Source organism: Pongo pygmaeus, chromosome X (genome assembly GCF_028885625.2).
Source record: "Pongo pygmaeus isolate AG05252 chromosome X, NHGRI_mPonPyg2-v2.0_pri, whole genome shotgun sequence".
NCBI lineage: Eukaryota > Metazoa > Chordata > Mammalia > Primates > Hominidae > Pongo > Pongo pygmaeus.
Window position 1 is genome coordinate 42463302 of NC_072396.2, and position 17931 is coordinate 42481232.

Sequence of the window (17931 nt, forward strand, 5' to 3'; positions counted from 1 at the left end):
CTGGGCAACCACTAATTTACTTCCTTCTGATAGATGTGCCTATTCTGGAAATTTCACATGAATAGAACATATGTAATCTCGTGTGACTTGCTTCTTTCACTTAGCACAATATATTCAAGATTCATTCATGTTGTAGCTTATATCAGTATGTCATTCCTTTTTATGGTTGAAAAAATCATTCCATTGTATGGATATACCATATTTAGTTTATATATTCACCAGTTGGTAGACATTTGGGTTCTATCTTCCAGCTATTATGAATAATGCTGCTATGAACATTCATATACAAGATTTTATCTGGATATATGTTTCATTTCTCTTAGGCATATGTCTAGGAGTAAAATGGCTGGGTCATATAACCTTAGATTTAACTTTCTGAAGAACTACAGAACATTTTTTAAATTGCTAAACTCAGTTTGATAGTATTTTCTTGAGAATGTGTGTGTTTATATTCATAAGGGATATTGGTCCTTTCTTGCAATGTCTTTGTCTGGTTTTGGTATCAGGGTATTGCAGGCCTTATACAAGAAGTTGAGAAGTGTTCCCTCTCTTATTTTTCAGAAATATGTGTGAAGCAATTATATGAATTCTATAAACATGTAGTAGAATTCACCATTAAGCTATCTGGGCCTGGGCTTTTCTTTATGGGAAAATTTTGAGTACATATCAGTCTATTTCTTATTACAGGTTTACTTAGATCTTCTATTTCTTCTTGAGTCAGTTTCGGTAGTTTGCCTCTTTCTAGGAATTAGCTCATTTAATCTAGGCTATCTAATTAAGTGGCATACAATTTTTCAGCATATTCTCTTATAATCCTTTTCATTTTTATAATGTCAGTAGCAACGTCCCTTCCTTTATTATGGATTTTATTACTTTGAGTTATCTCTTTTTTATTGGTCAGTTTAAAGCCTACTCAATTTTATTTTTACCTTTTCAAAGAAACAACTTTTGGTTCTATTGACTTCTTCCATTGTTTTTCTAGTCTCTATGTCTCCTATAATCCTTATTACTTCCTTATTTCTGCCTGTCAAGTTTAGTTTTCTTTTCCAGTTTCTTAAAGTGAAAGGTTAAATTATTGATTTGAGCTCTTTCTTACTTTTCAATATAGGCATTTACAATAATAAACTTCCCCCAATCACTGCTTTTGCTGCATCTCATAAATATTGGTATGTTATATTTTTGTTTTCATTCATCTCAGAGTATTTTTAAAGTATTCTTGTAATTTCTTCTTTGACCCACTGGCTACTATGTTAATTTCCACATCTTTGTGAATTTCCCAAATTTGCTTCCGTTATTGATTTCTGATTTCATTCCACTGTGGCCAGAGAAGATACTTTGTATGATTTCAGATATTTTAAAGTTGATTGAGACATATTTGATGGGCTAATGCAGTCTATCCTAGATAATGTTCTATGTGTACTTGAAAAGAATGTATAGTCTCTTGTTGTTGAGTGGAGTGTTCTACAGATGTCTGTCAGGCCTAGTTGGTTTCTAGTGTTGCCCAAATCTACCTTCTCTTTCTTTAATGATCTTCTGTTTAGTTGTTGAATCCATTATTAAGTCAGGTACTGAAGTCTCCAATTATTATTGCTGAATTCTCTATTTCTCCCTCCAATTCTGCCTTTTTCTGTTTCATGTATTTTGGAGCTTTGTTCTTAAGTGTATATATGTTTATAATTGCTAAATCTTCTTGATGGATTAATGCTGCTATTGTTATAAAATGTCCTTTTTTAGTAACAATTTGTTTGATTATTAAATTTCTGATTTAATTATTAAAGTCTATTTCATCTGATATTAGTAATAGCCACTTCAGAGCTCTTTTGGTTACTATTTGCATAGTATATCATTTTCTACTCATTTACTTTCAACTTATATGTATTTTTTAAATCTGAAGTATGTCTCTTGCAGACAGCAAAAAACTACATGAGATACCAACTCACCTGTTTTTCATCCATGTTGCCAATCTCTGCCTTGTAATTGGAGTGTTTAATTCATTTATATTTAATATTATTACTGACAAGGTACAATTTATGTTTGTAATTTTACTACTGGTTTTCTATCTGTCTTTTTTGTGCCTGTATTCCTCCAATACTGCCTCCTTTTGTGTTAAATAGATATTTTATGGTGTTCTACTCTGATTTCTTGTCATTCCTTTTACTATACTTTTACTATACTTCCTTTTACTATACTTAGAATGGCTTTTACTATACTTAGAATGGCTTTTATCTAAAAGTTAGGCAGTAACAAATGCTGGCAAGGATGCAGAGAAAAGGTAACCCTTGTACGCTGTTGGTGAGAACGTAAATTAGTACAACTACTATAGAGAACAGTTTGGAGGTTCCTCAAAAAACTAAAAATAGAGCCATCATACAATCCAGCAATCCCACTCCTAGGTATATACCCAAAAGAAAGGAAATCAGTATATTGAAGAGGTATCTGCACTCCCATGTTTACTGCAGCACTATTCACAACAGCCAAGATTTGGAATCAACCTAAGTGTCCATCAACAGATGAATAGATAAAGAAAATGTGGTACATATACACAATGGGGTACTATTCAGCCATAAGGAAGAATGAGATCCTGTCATTTGCAACAGCATGGATAGGACTGGAGGTCATTATGTTAAATGAAATGAGCCAGGCACAAGAAGACAAACATTGCATGTTTTAACTTATTTGTGGGAGCTAAATATTAAAATAATTGAAGTCAGGAGGATACAGGTAGAAGAGTGGTTACCAGAGGCTGGAAAGGGTAGTTGACGGCAGGTGGGGGGGCTAGTAGGGGGTGGGGAAAGTAGGGATGGTTAATGGGTACAAAAAATAGAAAGAATGAATAAGACCTAGTATTTGCTAGCACAACAGGATGACTATAGTCAAAAATAATTTAATAATTTAATTGTACATTTTAAAATAACTGAAAGAATATAACTGGATTGTTTGTAACACAAAGGTTAAATGTTTGAAGTGATGAATACCTCATTTACCCTGATGTGATTGCAAGCCTGTATCAAAATATCTCATGTAACCTATAAATATATATATCTACTATGTACCCATAAAAATTAAAAAAATAAGTTTTCTTTTTAGCATAAATAACTACTTTTAGTATTCCTTGTAGGACAAGGAAGCTAGTGACAAATTCTATCAGTTTTTGTTTATCTGAAAATATCTTCATTTATCCTACATGTTTGAAGTATGGTTTTGCTGGATAAAGAATTCTTGGTAGATATTATTTTTCTTTCAGCACTTTGAATGTTATCCTGTTGCCTTTCAGTATCCTTGGTTTTTGAAAGAAATCTGCTGTTAATATTTTTATAGATCCCTTGTATATGATGATTCAGTTCTCCCTTGCTGTTTTCAAGATACTCCCCTTGTCTGTAGCTTTTGACAACTTGATTATGGTGTGTTTTTGCATTTATCCTACTTGGAGTTTGCTGAACTTATTGGTTGTGTAGATTTATGTTTTCATCAAATTTAAGAAGTTTTGGACCATTATTTCTTCAAATATTCTTTCTACTCCTTTCTCTCCATTCCTTTTGAAGTTCTCATTATGCATATGTTGGTATGCTTGATGGTATCCCCAGAGGTCTCTGAGGCTCTGCTCATTTTGCTCATTCTTTTATCTTTCAGTTTTGAAGACCAGATAATTATAATGAACCTATCTTCATGTCTTCTGGTTCTGATTCTTTATTCTGCCTGCTCATATCTGCTGCTGAGCCTCTTTAGTTACTGTATTTTTCAATTCCAGAATTTTGATTTGATTTTCTCTTTTTGTTTTTTATAGTTTCTATCTCATTATTGATACTTTCCATTTGGTAACTCTTTTTCTAGTAAGTCCAACATCTGGGTTTGCTCAGGAACAGTTTCTATGGATTGCTTTTCCCCCCAAAGTATGAGCTATATTTTCTTGTTTCTTTGCATGCCTCATAATTTTTTGTTGAAAACTGGGTGTCTTAAATAATATTATGTGTCAACTCTAAAAATCAGAATCTCCTTTTCTGCAGGATTTATTGTTGCTGTTTATTGTTACTCTTGCTCTTTGCTTAGCGATTTTTTGGGGGAACACATTCTGCAGTCTGTATTCTTTTTTATGTGTGGCCACTTAAGTCTCTGCTTGTTTAGTTTAGTCTTTGCTCAAGGGTTTTGTGGATGTGTAGGGCATACCTTCAACACTCAGTCAGGGAGTTCACATTTCTACCTTATCATTCAATTCCTGTTTATGTAGCCTGAAAGTCAGCTAGAGGTGAGAAATTAAGGCCTTCTTAGATTTTTCCTGAGCTTGTTCACAGCCTTATATATGTGCATGGCCTTCTTAACATAGTATTTTCTAGAGAATATGTTGTAGCTTTTTCAAAGCCTCTATGGGCATCTCATTAGCTAGCTTTTTGTTTTAAGCTTTTAGGTTAGCTTTTTGTTTGCCCAGCTGTTATCTATGCCTCAGGCAGCAATGAAATTAAACAACTACCTCTAAAGGTTTTTGGCAAATGCCCTCAGAGGAAACTTTTTTTGCACTGGGTGATGTCTGAGTCAGGCCAATTAAAGATGGTATTGCAAGAGGGGTTGCTATAGTTGGGATGTTTGTCCCCTGAAACCTCATGTTGAAGACTGATCCCCAATGTTGAAGGTAGGAGCCCAATGGAGCTGTCTGGGTCATGGGGGTGGATCCCTCATGAATGCCTTGGTGCCATCCTGGCAGTAACAAGTGAGTTCTCACTCTGTTAGTGATCATGAGAACTGATTGTTAAAAACAACCTAGTACCTCCCATCTGTCTCTTGCTTCCTCTCTTGCCAGGTGATCTCTGTACACACTGGCTCCCCTTCCCCTTCCACCAGGATTGGAAGTTTCCTGAAGCCCTCACTAGAAGCAGATGCTGGTGTCATGCTTCTTGTACAGCCTGTAGAACCACGAGCCAAATAAACCTCTTTTCTTTATAAATTACGCACTCTCAGGTATTCCTTTATAGAAACACAAATGTACTAAGACAAGTCTTCCAGGGAACTACCAGACAAGTAAAAAAATGACAATATTATGGGAATGCGGCCTTGGAGGAGCTCCATCCCCATTCAGCCTCCTTTGATGGCTGCCAAGTTGCTGGTTTTCATCGTGATTGTGAACTGTTTGTTTTCAAGATTACTACAGAACTGGAAGAAAGGGGGATATGAATGGGACTAATTATTATACAATGCTATGAAGTTTACTGTTCTTACTAAGAATCAGTCAGTTTTCTTGAATAAATTATTCCTGGATAGCTGTAAGCCTTTGGTCAATTTCCAGAGCCCGGAAAAAGTTGCTTCTGACATTTCTGTCAGTTTTCTCTTTTTTTTAAATGAAAGTGAGAACTGTCAAGGTCCTTACTTCTTCAATTTCACTGATATCACCTACTATCTGGGACTTTAGAATGAGACATTCTTGAAGACTAAGCAAACTGGAGCCCAAAATATACTCTTTCTAGAACACAATTTATAATACTTCCAAATAAAAACAGTTAATTTTGGACTTTTATAATAAACCATAAAGAATTGAGTCCTATCAAGAACTCAGAACTTTGATAGTTTCCAATTCTATACATCTTACTTTCCTTTAGTTTCCTTATTATAATTTGTCTGAATTAATTTTGATACCTATTTTTAAAACAAAAACTGTAATTAGTGGCTCAGTAAAGTAAGAGACAAAAAGTATATTAATTAAAAGTTCAAGATAATAATCTAGGAAACTCATTAATGGAAGCTGTATATGTAAGTATAAAAAATCCCCCAATCGGAAATCAGATCCTAATATAAATTCATCTAGTTTTGATTTAGTAGAAACTTCTTATTCATCTCATGTTCATAAGCATGAATTTCATTTTTTCATACATGTGAAAGCAGAAATTCTAAATCATTTAGGAATAATATGCCTTTTTAGGAATCTAATAAGAGCTATGGACTCTAAAAAAATAAACATAATTATGCTTACAATTTCAAGGGATTATTGAATACTCGGCAAGCTGCAAGTTAAGAAGCCCTATAAAATAAAAATTATGATTTTGATGGCAAAAGTAGAGAACAGATATTCAAAAATATCTCATCTTTTATGAAAGATCTCATCTTTAGCCTCACCAATTATAATATCTCATCTTCATTAGAGCAATGAGAATTTAAAATATTGAAACATGTACAAGTGGTCTCCCGCAAATCAACACATTTCATTTCAAAAGTAAATTTGTGGGCTGGGAGTGGAGGCTCATGCCTGTAATCCCAACACTTTGGGAGGCCGAGGTGGGTAGATCACTTGAGCTCAGGAGTTTGAGATCAGCCTGAAAAACATGGCAAAACCTCATCTCTACAAAAAATACAAAAAATTAGCTGTGTGTGGTGGCGCATGCCTGTAGTCCCAGCTATTCAGGAGGCTGAGGTGGGAGGATAACCTGAGCCCAAGGAGGTCGAGGCTGCAATGAGCCATAATTGCACCACTGCACTCTGGCCTGGGCAAGAGAGAGACCCCATCTGAAAAAAAATTAATTTGTAAATGATTTACTTTGAATTTATTACACATTGTTTTCCTAATAAAAAACGTTATAAACAATGGTTGGAGACTATTAAAACATAGGTCCCATAAGGCTAGGGGCTCTTTTTATTTATCATTAGTATTATAATGACCTATCCAAATAAATAGCATATGGTAGGTTCTTAGATAACCCTTTAAAGACCTATTTCACTCAATAATGTATTTGAATACAAGTACACTAGGAAAACAAGAAAAAATATTGAGGTAATAACAAAGAGCAAACAAACCACTAAGCCAAAAATAAAATAATAAAATGAAACAAAAAGGAAAGAATAAAGAATAAAATAGATTTTAAATTATCTGTTGCTTAAGAGATAAGTTTATTTGGGAAAGAATGTAACGGTAAATATAGATATTTCTAGATATTATTTGAACTTATGGATTCCTTTTTACTGTGTTAAATTTTACTTCAAAATATGTGTCTTCTTATGTAGCATCTCCTTCTATGCTAAGCCATGAATGAGGTCATTTTTGGACCCTAACAATTTGTAAATGGACCAGAAGAGCAGAGGAGTTAAGATGTGTTGCCCATAGTGACTGGAAAAGGGTTGAAAGAAGTTGAGGGAGAGGAAGCACTGTTCATAGAGACTTTATATAATGAAATAATTTACTATTTATTACATATATTATACATCTTATAATAAAATGTGTCCAAGTTAGAATCAAGAAAGCTTGTGTGAACATGAGCAATAGAGGGCATGGGAATCCCATCGCAAAAAAGAAAGGTGGAGGTGGTGGAGATGGAATTTTGATTGTTTCCTAACTTTAAACTGAGTCGTTGTGCTAAAGAAGATGGAAAAACTTAATTCTGGTGCCATAAACATAAAGGGCCAATTGCATATTTTCACTTGAATACCACTGAACTCTGACCAAAATCAGATAAAGTCATGAGTAATATCCCAAATCCAACTGGATGTCATTTAATATCTATATGCTGTGGTCCTACCATATAGGAAGGATATGAAAAGAGTACAGGATTCTATTAAGTTCAAGGAGGCTTAAGAGTATGAGGGATCAATAGAATGGGTGGCTTTGTCTTCAGAATAGGACTTGAATACATCTATATAGCCAAAGCAATGGCAAAGTAATGAAGGAGTGAGCTATAACTTCAGCAACAGACTCCCATATATTAAATTAAATGAAGACAGGACTTAATACCAGGTATATGAACTATATACTAAGTCCTCTCTCCTTTTGTAAATTTGGAATTTGACTCCCTGGCCAAGTGACAAGAGACAGGTTCAGCTTGGCATTCTGAGTCTGTAGCTCAAGAGATCTGGCTGAAGAAATCTGTCAATAAACAACCTCAGCCAACGAGAAGGTAAGTAATTGTTTCCTGAAAGAATGTCTTTAGCCTGGAGAGATTTAGAATTTGGTACAACAATGAGGTAAGTCAAAACTCTGGTATTGATAATTTTGGGCTGAAAAAGAAGCTATTAATATTTATTTTAATTATTTATAACAATGCTTAAGAGAATTTGGCTTATATTATTCCAATTTAATATCAGTAACTGAGTAACTGACTTAGACTTGTGATTTAAAATTGGAGTCTTACTAAGTTTATAAACAGGATCAGAACATATGTTTAATGAATTAGGTTTATACAAAATTACCTCAGTATTTGGTCAGACAACAGAGGTAGAGAAAAATCAAATATAGAATATTAAGCTTAAAGGCAGTTAAAAGTGTAAGGAAATATAATTTTGTTCTAAACCCTACTTAAAAGTCAATTTTAAATGTTGCTAGATTTATAAAATAATTTATATTCAAAAGCAATAATAGCCAATTCCAGAGTATAAAACCATAAAATACAAAATCTCTAAATCTTACCATAATATTTTAAATATTAAAGCACTAAAAACAAATCAGTTAGTTATTCTTTGTGAGTAGCAACTTCTAAGAATCTTCCATAATCATTATATGAATAATAATAATTCAAAGGGTCACAAAAGTATTTAAAAGAAAAAAAGATCTCCAGGAACAGATAAACTTGAAGCTCACAATATGTGGGCTTCTACTTCCCAAAGTAAAATAACTGGATAAAATATAAATAGGCTACACTGCCCTAGATTTTCCAATCTAAATTATCAACTGTATTGCTCTTGGGATGAAAAAGGGAAGGACTAAAGAAGGATTCATTTTTTACTGAACTGTGGAAAAGTGAAAAGTTAGTAATGGGCTAATTAGAAAAGTTAGTATCATGATCAGTTGTGCCATCTGAAGTATGAGCATGTACGTCATAGTTACATGAAACTATGGCTTAAAAAACAAACAAAATAAAACTTTAAAATGTTTACGTATTGTTTATAAATATACATATAAATATGGTTATCCATAATAATGTATTGAAACAAAATTTTAAGTCCTGAAAGTCCTAACAGTAGTGACCTTTCAAATTTTTACACATATCTCATATATGACTTAAGCCAAATGTGAGATATGAATCTTTTGATTCCACTAAATCATAATCCTAAAGGTAGTAAGTGATGCATTCTGAGGTAACTAAGTTTCTTCTGAATCTTCAATTATCATCCTTGCCATTATTTCACCTCCTTCCTTTCCCATCCCATGACCCACACAATATAATTCAAAATTAGACCCTAAAAAATATATGTCCAGATTTTTGCTTTCTTCCTAGTCAAAAAACATAGGCCCATAGAAATCCTAGATGATTTTATAACTCTGTAAATTACCCTGTCTTTCAAATACTATGTCCTAGAATTCTGACAAACTAGAATAGAGTTTAAACTGTCTCCACCCACTTCCCTCTACATCATACCCTCTGCTTCCCCACCCCCAGATGAAGGTTAGGTTGGTAAATGGATTTTGGAGATGGAATAAAGCCAGACATCAAATAACTTACTTGAAATCCATCTCTTACCTTCTGTACTTAACCCTGGACTTGATGTGAACTTGGCTACATCAACAATTTTTACAGCAAATTGTTGCCCAGTTTCTCTGTTGATACATCGTCGTACAACACTGAAGGGACCCCTATAAAACAAAAAGTCAGTTTTAATTCATTGATTTTCTTAAGTTCCTATTTCCCATTAATGTCTTACTGTTTCATTATCTACCATAGCCATATTATGTAACTACAAAGCCATTCTACTTTAGACTTCAAATTGAACACAGTTTTCGAAATAAAATTTAATATAACTTCCAACATATTTTTCTATAATTCATGAGGTAATAATTTAAAAAGATTACTAAAACCATAAAAATGACCAATAAATTTGCACTTTGCAGTAATTTTTTTAAAAATTCTAAATAGTAGTCTTATGCTCAAGGCAAATAATGACTGTACAATTCTATATAGATTATCAACATCTTAAACAAAATAAGTGAAGTCCATAGTAATGGTGGTATTCTTATGAACCAGAAACTGAAGCCATTCTTGACACTTCCCTCTCATCTTACCCACCGTTTACCTAATCATCACTAACAAATCCTACTGAGTTTATCTCAAATATCTCTTGAACCTGTCCTCTTCTCTCCATGTCCCACATCCTACCATCTTCTACTAGAACTATTGAAAAACTTGTTTCTCCCATTCATTCTTGTAATGATATTTAAAAAATGAAAATCTGATATGATATCCCTGTTTAAAACACCAGAGAGAGAAAGTATTTGCAATACACAGTCCAAGTCAAGAACCAAAATATATGAGTAACTTGTAAATACAATAAGAAAAAAAACACACTCCAATAAAATCTGGGCAAAAGACTTGAACAAACACTTTACAAAGAGAAAGGCCTGCATGGTTTGGTCTCCAACCACCTCTCCAGTTTCACCTGAAATCACAGAGAAATCCTTAATTTTCCTCAAACTTCAAATTAGAATTGTTTGAAATTACCAGAGGAAAGGAAGTAATTTCTACGAGCACAGCCACTGGTCTAGCTATTTGCTGACCCAGACCTCACAGTTGAATCAGCTGAGATGATTTAAAGACGCCCATACCCTGGTCCAGGGAATATGCGTGCGCGCGCGCGCACACACACACACACACACACACACACACACGGTTCCTTGTGGTTAACAGTTATAAAAGAAACATCTGAACTCAATTAAGATAATCCAAATACAGATTTGTGTGTGTTTAAATTGACTATAAAATACAGAATGCAATAGCAATGTGATTGGTTTATTTGAAGGTTAATATGGTGGTCATTAAATACATGTGTACATGTATACATGCGTGTATTTTTCCCCTCCTGAGGAGAAGGCAAACAAAGAAAAAAACCACCTTCATTCGCTTATTACAGGTACAAACAGTACACCTAGATGCATGTGCTCAATTAGCAGATAGAGAAAAGTTCTTCATTTACAGTACTACACTTGTGATACTGCTGGCCTTGAAGTTTTTCTTCTTTCAGCTACAGTACGAACTACTAAATTTAATCTTAGACTTAAACATTTATCCAAGATGATATCATGAGGACATCAACTATACCACAGCTTCAAATCTCTCTTTTCAAGTAACCTAAAAAAGCTAACCTGGGAGGAAAAGAAATGGTAATAATGTATCTTTCAGAACTCTACAGAAAGAGGATCCTTTTGATAATCCCTCAAAACTGTTCAAAGATTTTCCTCTGTGAGAAGACAGTATTACAAAGTGAGGGACAAACGTTTTCATTCTCAACCTGGATGTCTTACTTGTGATTACTTACCCTGACAATAGCAAGCAATTTCAGGAAATGCTTCATGTAATTGGTTTTTGTCCACACATAAACCCTTGGGACTCTATTTATGATACATTTGTGTAGTCTGCTTCAATTCACTATATCTTTTTGGAAACTTCCCAAGACCTGTATGTGGGGTTGATTGTTCATGGTCAATCAAGTCAATTCTTTACTTTTTCCTGCTTGAACAAAGGTGAGGAAGAAAGCATATCTTCTCCCCCCTTTTCTTTTAGTAACAATAAAATTAATGGAGCTAGGGAGAAAAGAGAATACTTAGACAACAAAACACAAACTTTTAAAAATCTGTGAATAAAAATCAAATCAAATCTCCAATTCTTTAATTTTATAGTATGAGGCAAAGAAAATAATTATATCTATGAACTACTGAAGACCTGAAGACAGGTTACAAGTAAAGCATTTTAAGGGTCTGTCCGTCAATGACATCCAGGGGGTTAACAATGGTAAACCAAATTTAACACCCTAAAAAGATACTAAAATATGTTTTGAGGTTTTTGCGACTTAACCCATTAACTGGAAACTCAGCAGAAACTGATAAAAAATTTAAAATTTGGCTTGGTTTCCCATCTTAAAAAGGGAGGAGTGATAAAGTAGTGTAACACACCTACTATATTACACTTATGCTTGGATGACAGTTTAGGGAACAGCAAAAATTCAGGAGGTATAGGTTTCAGTCTGGCCTGTACCCTTTATTGATGTTTGAAATCACCCTTAAAATTTTAAATCTAAGGTACAGTCAATTCTTGAACATTTATGTGGGGGAAAATACTGGTAGAGATAGTTATAAGCCATCATCATAAACAACTATCTTTCTCATATTTCCACTAATTATGACCGTATTAAAAATGGAATTAGATAATTGACAGCATTTCAGATTTAATGAAATATATATTCTTTATTCAACTCTTTACAAATTCTGAATACTGATTGGGATGGTAACACAAGGTTCTACTTGAGGCAGATGGCTGCTTACAGTAGCCTATGTTTTTAAGCAAAAAGGTAAATTAAACCAGAATATGTTAGAAGTGAATATCACTATAATATCCCCTAAGGTTTTGAAAAGAATTCAACTATGTCCCTATGCAGACACAGAATAATATCCTCTAGTTTTCATTTATGTGAAGAAAACCTAAGTCTAGAAAATAATTCTGATAACAAAGGTAAATATACCAAAATAAGACTAGAATTAAATGAAATTATGCTAGAATATAGTATGTTGGTTTCCAGAATCATGGGATAGATTGAGCACAATGTATCTAATTTATTTCCCTATCCAAACTCCACTACAATGATACCAAAGGGGTTTTTAAAAAGGATTGGGAGTACAAGAGAGGAGATAATAGTAATAATTAAATTTGGAATCCAAGAAAGCAGATGGGAGAGTGGTAATTGACTTAGCAGACCTGGAAAAGCTGAACTGCAAAGAGAAAATAAAGAAAGTTCAGAACCAAACCCATCTATACTGTAGAATCCTCAAGAAACTCACGAATGGGTTCCAGATAACCCTGGAACTGGAAGTGAAGAGAGGGTAGAGTTAAAATAACAAGGTTTGAATGAAATGTGTTAGAGAAGCAGTTAGAGCCCTAGGTGGTCTCCTGTACTCCATACCATGGATAACTGCTGCTCCCTCATCCCAACAGGTTAATTCTCTGGAAAGAGTAAATAAAACATACGGTCTCAGAAAAAAAGTAGCCGGGCGTGGTGGTGGGTGCCTGTAGTCCCAGCTACTCAGGAGGCTGAGGCAGGAGAATGGTGTGAACCCGGGAGGCGGAACTTGCAGTGAGCCAAGATCGCACCACTGCACTCCAGCCTGGGTGACAGAACAAGACTCCGTCTCAAAAAAACAAAAACAAAAACAAAAACAAACAAACTATAGGGTCTCACAACTGGAAACACAAGGCTGTTGAGGAAGTGGGTATTATATGAAAAGCAAGGGTATTATGTGGTCACATATACACTGAACGCAGACAGCCCGCGTCCCTTTTTGACTAACAGGGGGAATATTGGAAGCCAGACCTTTACCCTTAAGGCAGAAGATGAAAGACTTTTCTATTGAATATCTGACTAGCTCAGAAGAAAAGACCTAAAGATAATGAAGAGGTTCTCCAAACTACTCAACTAGATCATCCTCCAGCAAAATCCAAAGTCAACACGTTCCACCGGCACCTTCGGAGCTCTCTTAATCAGCTTTGAGGCCCTCTATTATAGGGTTTCCAATATCAGCACTATTAACATTTTGAGCTAGATAATTTGTTGCCCAGGGATGTCCTATGCATTGTAGGATGCTCAGCAACATCCCTAGCCTCTACTTACTAGATACTAGTAGCATAGTACCCCCTCCAGCTTTAACCACCAAAAAGGCCTCCAGATATTGCCAAATATCCTCCTGGGGTGTGGAAGGTTCAAACTGCCCCCAGTTGAGATTCATTGCTCTATTCCTAATCATAAGTATACAACAACCAAAGCTCCTAAGACATCTGAAGAGTTTCTAATTTGGAAGATAGAACCAAAAACAAACAAAAAGAGCAACTTAGAGGAAACACACTACACAATAAGACTTCAAATTACCATTAATATCCTCAGAAAGATATCACAATTGTGAAACAAAAACCAGAACTTTCAGAAAACAAAAGAGCCCTTGAAAAACACACAGAGGAATTTATCAATAGAAGCATTGGCCGATAAACTTGGGAAAAGCAGAGCATAAATAACAAAGAAAATGAAGGGGAAGAAATTAAAGGAATAATCCAAGAAAACTTCCCAGAATTTAAATCATAAAGAGCTCAAATTAAAAGGACCCACCAAGTACTCAGCAAAATAAATGACCTATGTCCATACACACACTGCTGTAAAATTTAAAATCACTGTGGACAAGGAGGTTGTCAGGTTTCCAGAAGTGGGGGTAAAGATGTGCAGCGAGGAAGGATGACACAATTCACCCAGAATACCTTTGGATCTCTCAATGCCAATGCTAGAAGACAATAGAGCAACACCATCATAATCATGAAGGAAAATGATTTCTAATCTTGAATTCAACATCCAGCCAGACCATCAATAACCATAAGGACATTTTCAGACACAAAAAAGCTCAATAAATTACTTGCCATGCATACTTTCTGAAGAAATTATTGTAGGATGTGTTTGCTAAAACAAGAATAGACCAATAAAAAGCATGCCTGGAGACAGCAAATAGGAGATCCAACACAGAAGAGAGATGAAGGGAATCCCCAGGAATGCAAGGAAGGGAAATCTCGGGCTGACAGCTGTGCCTCAGGCACAGAGGACAACCAGTCCAGACTGAGAGCCATCAGTTTCCCACTGCCACGGGCCACCTTTTTAACCTGAAAACAGAATAGGTAGGTGAGCTGGATCCAGATTCTTTCGTTTTTCTTTTCCTGACAATTGGCTGAGGAGATTTCTGTCCTTCTCTGCTGCCTAGACTAGCAGAGGACTCTAATTTCACCCTACAGCAGTGCCTGCTTTGACCTATTCCTGAGAATGGGAGGCAGGCATCAGGGAGTTGAAGAGCAGGAAATGCAGGGCAGCCAGTGCCCCCCACCACATTCCTGCTGGGTGCTCAGTACCTCCCCCTATCCTGCACTACAGCGGAAATGTCCTGCCTGTGAAGAGCCCCTTGTCTTGGGATTTATTTGTGCATGACCTTGCCAACCGACTTCCCAGAATGGGCTCCTAACCACTCTCAGAACATCTGAAGCGAGACTATGAACAAGACCTTGTTCAGCTTCTCTTCTCCTAAGTCTTCATACAATAGTAGTAATATTGTCCTTTCTTTACCCAGCTAAGTTTGTGTTTGCTACTCAGTTCTAAAAGATTAAACAATATACTCCTTAGAGCTACAAATATAGGGGGTAAAGCTATAAAGAGAATTTAAAAAGATTAATATAAAAGGCAGTATAGTGGTTTGAGGGGGAGGGGGTTGTGATTGGGGAGGAGCACAAAGGGCTTTTGAAGGCACTTCAAAAAAACACTGCATCTCAAACATAATAAAGTCAATATGAATTGTCAGTTGTCATTTTATAACTAATTGTAATAAATTTAAAATAATACTTCGAGTTGCTACATGTAAACTTTGGAGTTACATGTTAAATTTTCACCCTATGAGAGGTCTATAAACAAAAGCACATCATGTCTCAGGAAACCTTTAATAAACGCAATGAAATTTCTGTCCATAACAACAGGCCTAGAAGCCCCATTACATTTATAATGAATTGTGCAATGTATCACAAGATACGTAGGAAAACCGTGAATGATTTAAAAAAGAAAAGACAAAGATGGGGAAAGTGAAGGCCAAGAACAAATTTTTACACACATATACACACAACACACACACACACAAAGTTGATATACAGCTGATCCTCATTACATTGCAGAGTGCATGTCTGTAAATTCACCTACTTGGTAAAATTCACTTATAACCCCCAAATCAATAGTCATGGCACTTTCAGTCGTTTACAGGCACGCATGTAATGGTGAAAAATTTGAGTCACCCAATGTGCATGATGCCAGCTGAGGGCAAACAAGATGATGCTCTGCTTTCTTGTTTCAGCTCTCATGCCATCAACAAGTCATCTTTTCAAAGCCTATTTAGAGCATTTTTTGCATTTTGTGCTTTTTCTTGGTGATTTTGCTGTTTAATATGGTCACCAAGCATAGTGCTGAAGGGACTGTCTAGTGTTCCTAAGCACAAGAAGGCTGTGATGCGCCTTATGGGGAAAATACATGAGTTAGAGAAGCTTCCTTCAGGCATGAGTTATAACAACGTTGGCTGTGAGTTCAATGTTAATGAATCAACAGTATATATTACATGCAGTATCTTTAAACAGAAGCACACATAAAACAAGGTTATGTATTGATCGGTTGGTGAAAATGTTGTGACCAGAGGTTTGAAGGAACCCAACCGTGTATTTCCCCTAGGAGCAATGGTTCAGTATTGGTTCATTCAGCGTTCATGGTAACTTTATAGAACACAACTACCATGAATACTGAGAATAAACTGTGTGTATTCACATATATACACACATACATATATTTATATTATTTCATATATACTTATAATATGTAATGTTATTTATGTGTCTGTATTCATATTAAAATATAAACTTAATGAGTACCCAGTACACATTAGGCCCTCAAAAAATATTTGGTGAATGATATAAGAAAAATGACAAACTAGAAATGAATAAGCCATTGATACATTTATTAAGTAACACAATTTTACGTAAGTACATAAAATTTTGAGAAATCATGGTGCTTCTAGATATTTCTCTACCCATTTTCTAAATCTGTATCTTCCTACGACTTTTTATACAGTTCTGACGTTAAGAATTGAGGTACATAGATGGTGGGTAGGCAAAAAGGAAACAAAGCTAAAATAAAATAACTATAAATGACAACATTAGCAGTAAGAATAAAATCTTGAAAATTATAGACATATATAAATTTATATAAAAACTATACCGATTAAAGATAACGATGGTCTGTTCCCTCTTATTTCAACACTATTTAGTGTAGTCATTGCCACTAAAGAAGAGCTTATGCATATAATTTCATCAATAAATCCTTTCCTTGTCTTCCTGTGCTTTGTGATAGCTTTGTGAAAGCTTTTCAACCTAAAGGTTTACAAAATCAGCTGTGACAATGATTATTGTGGTAATCAATGTGATAGCGGTAAGGGAACAGAGATGCTGTCCTGACACTTTTTAACACTTCTGGTACCCATCCCCAGCTCCAACACATATGCTTACATACATTCACCAAGCTGAGTTGCTTTAGGTACAGTGATTAAACCAAAGAAAAAAAAAGTTTTCCTACTCATTGCTACTGCAAAAAACACACACGAAGTGGAAAATTATTAAAATAAAAGTCTCAGGAACTGTTGCCTAAATGTTAACAATTAAAGACTTGACAAAGGAGTATGATTCAGATCATTCCTTGAAAATAGAAGGGGGAGGTTTATTTGAAACAGCTAGCAATGAATCTCCAATAAGCTAATGGAACAAATCTAGCTCACCTGTCAAAGCTGAACAATTCAGAGTTAAGACTAGCATTTACTAACTCAGTACTTATATTGACATAATTAGTACCTCTGTCACACCTTGATACTTCAGTGAAGTTTAGTAGACTTCACTTTAGAGTTCATGTAGCACACCATCTTCTGGTCTGAGTCTACCTATAATACACTCATCATTTACTACTTTTATGAGAGGACTGCCGGTCATATAAGGCAATTTCTGCTCAAAGCAAAGGTTCTGGAAAATTTGATTGGTGTGTGTGTGTGTGTGTGTGCATGCATGTGTGAGAAGGGCTGGGGTTACAGCCAATGTAGAGGGACATCAATTCTAGGTCTTTGTTAGCTCATACTTGATGGAGGATATATCAAGAACTATTAATAGAGAAGAAAAAAGATTTTTGTAACATAAGAAATGTGAAGAAGGAGATTAGACATGCATGGAAAGAAACAATCAAGAAAACATATGAAGATAAACATTACAAAAGTGAGAATTCTGACTTGGTTACACACTTTAGGCAATCTTAGCTAAATCAAAAATAAATATTGAAGCACTAAGATTTTAAAAATTCTATTGACATTTGCACATTTTATCTTATTTATCTCATTTCCCCAATGAAAATAAGACAAAGATATAAAGAATAAACAAGAAAAAG

At 35.0% G+C, this 17931-nt stretch overlaps 1 protein-coding gene across 8 annotated transcripts in view; it reads right to left on the reverse strand.

The window, feature by feature from the left end:
- CASK (calcium/calmodulin dependent serine protein kinase) overlaps positions 1–17931 on the reverse strand; it is a 400547-nt gene that overhangs the window by 321760 nt on the left and 60856 nt on the right. For 4 of the 8 annotated variants that reach the window (XM_054470905.1, XM_054470901.1, XM_063660449.1 and 1 more), the window contains exon 2: positions 9429–9541. In XM_054470905.1, the coding sequence (XP_054326880.1) occupies positions 9429–9541 (113 nt within the window). Of the gene's footprint in view, positions 1–9410; positions 9542–17931 lie in introns of all 8 variants that reach the window. The other 4 variants (XM_063660448.1, XM_063660447.1, XM_063660446.1 and 1 more) reach the window with 1 other exon arrangement.